The 6,312-nt window shown below is 50.0% G+C and overlaps 2 protein-coding genes across 2 annotated transcripts in view; both read left to right on the top strand.

Annotated features, from left to right (window-relative positions):
* Positions 1-522, top strand: part of BDW47DRAFT_114999 (Pfs, NB-ARC and TPR domain protein) — a gene marked incomplete at both ends in the record, with an annotated part of 3,767 nt that extends 3,245 nt beyond the window's left edge. The window contains 2 exons of the mRNA XM_024814746.1: positions 75-258; positions 449-522. Of these exons, the coding sequence (XP_024675713.1) occupies positions 75-258; positions 449-522 (258 nt within the window). The remainder of the gene's footprint in view (positions 1-74; positions 259-448) is intronic.
* A 3,404-nt stretch (positions 523-3,926) lies between these two features.
* BDW47DRAFT_98401 (putative DNA repair protein Rad4) lies at positions 3,927-6,308 on the top strand. Its single transcript, XM_024820636.1, has one exon. It carries the CDS (start codon positions 3,939-3,941, stop codon positions 6,261-6,263), a length of 2,325 nt encoding a protein of 774 aa, XP_024675712.1. The 5' UTR covers positions 3,927-3,938; the 3' UTR covers positions 6,264-6,308.
* Positions 6,309-6,312: the final 4 nt, after the last annotated feature.

The raw sequence follows: 6,312 nt of genomic DNA, 5'->3' as shown, positions 1-6,312 counted from the left end.
CACTTGGTCCTGATCATATATCCACTTTACACACTGTGCACAATCTTGGAAATATCTACTCTAATCAAGGCAAGCTGAAAGATGCAGAGGTGATGTACCAGCGTGCACTGGTAGGCTGTGAACAGGCTCTTGATCCTGATCATACATTTATCCTAGACACTGTGCATAATCTTGGGAATCTCTACCAACATCAAGGCAAGCTGAAGAAGGCAGAGGTAATGTACCAGCGTGCACTGGCAGGCTATGAACGAACTCTTGGTCCTGATCATATATCTACCCTACTCACTGCCAATAATATTGATCTTCTCTACTCTGATCAATACAAACTGGAGGCAGAGGTGATTTACCAGCGTGCACTGGCAGGCTGTGTACAGGCCTTTGGTCCTAACCATAGTGAAACAAGTAAGGTGTCTAGAAATCTTGGTGCCCTCACTCGCCTCAATTTTAGGGGATTCCTTGGACTGCAAGATTTTCAGAGCTCGCGAGTACAAGCATTTGGAAATGATTCCAAAGATATGGTAAACAAATCACGGAAACAAGATGCTCTCTATAAAGTTTTCGGCAGAAAATAACGCTCTACTAGTAATCTTAACAATAATGTCATGGTCCATATCATTTGACTTCACTTTATCAAGTTGGAATAGCTATACTGGGCTTGACACCCGAAAGTCACCTATATTTGATGTATTAGGAGGAGCGATTAGTTGCAGCTTCTCTCTCAATGATGTTGACCCTCTTGTATAATTCTTCTTGAATTGACATCTCAGCAAGGCTACCGTTGCATGTTAGCTGACAGTTATTATTATTATTATTATTATTCATTCATACTCGCATCTGTCAGCCTATTGCCGAGTGGCGGAGGTCTTCTGTTGACGGCCAGGCTACCGCCGATATGATCACTAATTACATGAAGCTTTTAGGTCTCATATGTTGCCATCCCGGTCAACGCAGACATCGTTAGTAGGGGCGCAGATGATACTCACTCACCTACCTTTACCGCTTGATACTGCCCTAACAGTGGTAATCACGTAGCTTTCCATACCAAATCTCGGACCTCTTTTACAAGCGCCTCCTAATGCTACGTTGGATACCGCTCGTGCGTCGTATGGTTATCTGTATCTTAGATTCGTACGGCTGAATTTACCGTTATGTCACTATTCATGACACCTGCCTGCTAAAATAGTATACTCTCGGCATCATCGTCCTCAGTCGTCCTAGTCCTTTTGCGCTGTTTAAGCCATTTACTTCACTGACAAATTTGTAGGCAATCCCAATCTTCACGCCCTCTCTGACGAGAAGTTCTGCGCCAATTTTTGAGTTTTGGAGTTGACTGAGATCGAGATAATTCGCTAGCACAACCTCTCGTGCTTTCCGGATATTTGTCTTGAAGTTCTGAGTATTTACTTTCGCTATTGCCAACTAGTGTATTCTTCCACAGCTTCTTCAATTGGCCCGAAAATGTTCAAGTCGGGATGACCGACAGAAGTTGTGTTCGTCATATTATCAATATTATTCTGTGGCTGAGGTTGCTTGGTTGGCAGGGTTGAAGCGACATGGATGTTGATTGGGGACACACTGACGCAAAATGTCGGCGTGTTTCTGTCGTCTTTTGATTCGCTGCAGCTCTTCCGCATATAGTTGCTCCCGGACCGCATAGGGAACGTCATTATGACATTCCAGGACACCCCCTTGCTCCACATACTTAACCAAGGCCTTCAGGTGATGGGCTCTCATTTTATAATGCTTTTTGCCCACCGGATCTAAGCAACAATACTGCCCTTCATGGTGACAAGGTGGTCCGGGGCAGCGCATCTTCTTATATACATTGCGCCAGATTGGAGACTGTCCTGATAGTTCCTCAGCGATTACCTGATGATGAAGGCCACGATACTCACGAAGCATTCTGTTAGTGGTAGAAGTGTTGCCTCGCTTGTCGGTCCTCGAGGAAGGCGAGGCTTTGTCCTCTATATAGTTGATGGATACTGAAAGTCTAAGCCTCTTCCCCTGACGGCATAAACTCCCCCACTGTAGCAGTCATGTCTCTATAGGGGTCCAATCAGTATCTGTGCCTTCGAAATGTTTAGTAAGATCACGTTGTGAATGATCATCTACAGCGATAGTGACGATTGTATCATCTGACCGTGCTCGTTGGTTACGAAATTTTTTCCGCCGCACAATACGTTCAGCCTTCTCTTTTATCTGTTGCCGGTAGGTACTAGGTTTGAAGATCAGATCCTGTTCAGTGTCTTTTGCCAGGAAGCGTTTATCGAGGGCCACCTTCCACTCAATCAAATACATTATGGACTCGGGAGTATCCTCATTATGTATGCCTCCCCGGTCAAGGCTGGTGTCTTCAAGAAAGGTAAGACGCTCTGACGTGGGTAGATGCGATGGAGAAGATGGGTCACCGTATGAGTAGGTGGGAGAGGCGCAAGATACAGATGGCGTTTGCTCGCGGCCGAAATCACCAGGGGTAGGGGCATGCGAGGGACTTTGCTCCCATCTGCTCGCTTGAGTGGCAATGTCGCTAATCAAGGGATAAGGTCTCATGTCCTTGAGGTAGAAGGTGCCACCAAGGATTTCAAAAATATAACATCTGGTGTTGGCTCTCAAATGAGGGGGTCCTCTAATACAGAGGAATACTGGTTACTGACAAGCCGAATAGTACAATGAGCAGGGTCATTGATGTTACAATACACCACTTGGCTAGTTCTGCATTCTGCACAAGCGGATATGTGCGTCGACGCCAGGGGTAAGATAGGGGCGGGGTAAGATAGGAACAGGAAAAGTGTTGATGATTTGCCTTGCTGGGGAGGCCAGCTTTCAACAGTTCCACGGTTTGTACCATTTTGCATAGAACCTTCCAGCTACACAAGTCACGCGTATGGGATCACACAGAGACATAGTATGACATCTTTAACAGTACGGTATTCCATTATACTGAATAATTATGGAACTTTTATAATCCCGCGACCTTTCCCATAAATAGAGTGGCAAAACCGCACCGCAAATCCTCACCGAACCGCACCGAACCCGCAGCGAATGCAGCTCTACCCATAACGTACTGGCGTATGCTCGTGTCCTTGGCATATGATTTGGGAGATAAAGAAAGAGTTCCTGGGGTGACACTGCTTTCGCAAACAAGGGTAGCCCTGCAGCCGCCGAAAGGAGCCAAAAAATATAAATCCACGCGGAGCTGCGTAGCGAGACGTGGGCTCGACGTGTAGGTGGTAAAACCAGTGATACGGACGTCTCAGCAGGGACTCAAGAAGCGGATGCAAGGGAGAAAATGACGGCGATGAGATCGGAGATATGAAGTCGTGGCAGCCGTGGTATCTCTGGGGTTACAGAGGTTGGGGTGGCGGTCGAGATTGGACATCCATACAAGGAGCGTGATGGAGGTTGCGTTTTCTTTTGTTTGGCATGTTTGTATCCCTGGGTTACCGCTGCAGCAGCCAGTCAGTTAGGCAAGCTAGAACAGGACAATGAGGACTACTACGGAGTACTACTACTGCTATTACGGGAGGAGCCTATTAGGTGTAAGGTGATAGAGGCGAAGCAGAGATGGTAGATCTGGATCTGGAGTGGAGAGAGATGACATCATGGTCTCGTGTTGTCCGAGACTATGCAACCGCATCACCACTCTTCTTTTTCGTCGCACTACCAATCTATAAGGTCGCTGGATTATCCTTCAAAAACCGCTTTGGCACAATTGATAGCTACCAGTATTGCCAAGACCAAAAATACAATATATGTGCAACAGAATGGCAAGGATACCCAAGCAATTTATGTAGGAATAAACAATGATGCAACCGGTAACGAAGAATATTGCCACCATGTACCGCTTTTTCTTATCTCGTATTAAGGTGATCTGACGTACTCGTTAACCATCTTGATTTCCACATGATCATCCATGCCATTTGTCGAGGTTATCAAGCATGCGTCAGACTACTGCTACCAGCTCGGGGAAACAGCGCGATGACAATGATATCCCCGCCGTCTATCAGGAAATGCTAGCCGAAGCGGAAGCGCGCGATCCACACGCGTTCGACTCCACGCGACAGATTAAACGACGACGAGTGCAGACGTCGGATTCGCCGTCGAGAACGCCCGGGTCGACCAAAAACGACACGAGTGATGCGCGTGGCAAGGATGTTTCTCAGGCAGTGCAGACGGTATATGACTCACCTAGCTCCGATGAGTCGGACATGGAATGGGAAGAGGTGGACCTGGAACAGAAGTCACCTCAGGCTGGGGTAGTGCCTGGCTTGAGCCCGGCTGCCGGGCAGGATGAGGATTCGATACAGATCACCCTGGATGCACCAGCCGCCCAACGACAGAAAACAGTCTCGCGGAAGCCTATCTCCAACGCTGAAAGAAAGTTGCGGTTGGATTTACACAAGGTTCATTTACTGTGCCTACTGCGTCACGTACAGATACGTAATTTATGGTGCAATGATGATGTTCTACAAGGGTTCTTGAAGCAGATGCTCCCGAGGCGGATTATTTCCCTTTTAAACCCCCCCGAAGACAAGCCCCAGCATGTCCGATCCACTACATTCGTTGATGGGCTGAACCAGGCTAGCGAGGCATTCTTGCGCCGGTTCCGCATCACATCCCCCGGGATACAGCGACCACACTGGGCGGATAATCTGGAGGCTGTGACGCACAAGGCAGAGTCAATTATGGCAGACACAGAAGTGTTCCTGTCAAAGGATGATTTTCTGGCGCAGGCACGCAATCTGCAAGGCTCGCGGGACTTTGGGGCTCAGCTCTTCTGTGCGTTACTCCGGTCGGCAGCGGTAGAGGCTCGACTGGTTTGCTCATTGCAGCCGCTGCCTTTCTCTGGAGCTGTCACAGACCGGACGCCTGCCAAGAAGTCACATTCGCAATCCATCGCTACCTCATCAGATGATCGTGAAATATCGACCGACAAGCGATCTCCATCGGACACGGCGCCATCGCGAACTCGGCGACTAGCTCGCCCGCATTTAGCCCCGTCCCGTCCTCGGAAAGTAGCCACCACCCGCCCGGCCCGGCGAGAGTCCTCTTACCCGGTGTTCTGGGTGGAAGCGTTCAACGAATCGGTCCAGAAATGGATCCCGGTGGACCCGCTTGTGACCAAATCCCTGGCGAAGGCCTTCAAGTTTGAGCCCCCGTCTAGCGATCCATACAATTGCATGAGTTATGTTGTGGCGTTCGAGGAGGACGCTTCCGCTAGAGATGTGACACGTCGTTATACAAAAGCGTTTAATGCCAAGACCCGCAAACTCCGGGTGGAAACGTCCAAGAACGGCGAACAGTGGTGGCTTCGTGCCCTGCGGTTCTACGAGAAACCATTCCTGGAGGACCGGGACGAAGCGGAGATCAGCGAGCTGACAGCCAAGAGCGCGGCCGAGCCGATGCCGCGGAATATCCAAGACTTCAAAGACCATCCCTTCTATGCTTTGGAGCGCCATCTTCGCCGCAACGAGGTGATCCTCCCCAGGCGCGTCATCGGCCAGGTCAGCTTGGGCAAGTCGGGGTCGAAGCATGAGAAATTGGAGCCGGTCTATCGCCGGTCTGACGTCCACATTGTGCGCAGTGCGGACAAATGGTACCGTTTGGGTCGTGATGTCAAGCTGGGCGAGCAGCCGCTCAAGCGTGTGCCCGCCAGTGGGCAAAGGGGATTTAATGACGAGGGTACGGCTGTGGAGACTGCAATGTATGCGTTGTCTCAGACCGAGGTGTATACGCCACCTCCCATCGTCAACGGGAAGGTTCCGCGCAATGGATACGGGAATCTGGATATCTACGTTCCGAGCATGATTCCTGCCGGAGGGGTTCACATCACGCATCCCAATGCGGCACAGGCAGCCCGTATTCTAGGAATTGACTACGCAGATGCAGTGGTAGGGTTCAACTTCAAAGGCCGACACGGAACGGCAGTGTTTGAAGGGGTGGTCGTCGCGGAGGAGTGTCACGACGCGATGCGTGCGGTGTTGGCTGGCTTAGATGACCAACAAGAACAGGCCGCGTCCGACGCCAAGTCGATGGAAATGCTCCGGTTGTGGAAAACCTTCCTGCTCAAGCTTCGAATCGCAGAGCGGGTGAAGGCGTATGCCATGGAAGAGGATTCTGGTGGTGAAATGACCGATGATGAAATGGCCGAGATGGGAGGCGGTTTCCTTCCGGAGTCGGACCCAGACGAAGGGGGTGGTTTCTTGTCCGAGCTCAGCCATGAGGTTGACTGTACGGATGACGTGGGCCCTGGCAAAACTTGAGTTCTTATACTAGTAACGAAGCTCTTTGATCATAAATCGCATTCATGAA

The sequence above is a fragment of the Aspergillus candidus genome (assembly GCF_002847045.1).
Source record: "Aspergillus candidus strain CBS 102.13 unplaced genomic scaffold BDW47scaffold_3, whole genome shotgun sequence".
In the NCBI taxonomy this organism is placed as follows: Eukaryota; Fungi; Ascomycota; class Eurotiomycetes; order Eurotiales; family Aspergillaceae; genus Aspergillus; species Aspergillus candidus.
The sequence above is the reverse complement of the archived record's forward strand: the minus strand, read 5'-3'. Positions and strand labels throughout refer to the sequence as shown.

Coding starts and splice junctions, on each gene's coding strand:
- BDW47DRAFT_98401 (XM_024820636.1), top strand. CDS start 3,939: ATGCGTCAGACTACTGCTACCAGCTCGGGGAAACAGCGCGATGACAAT.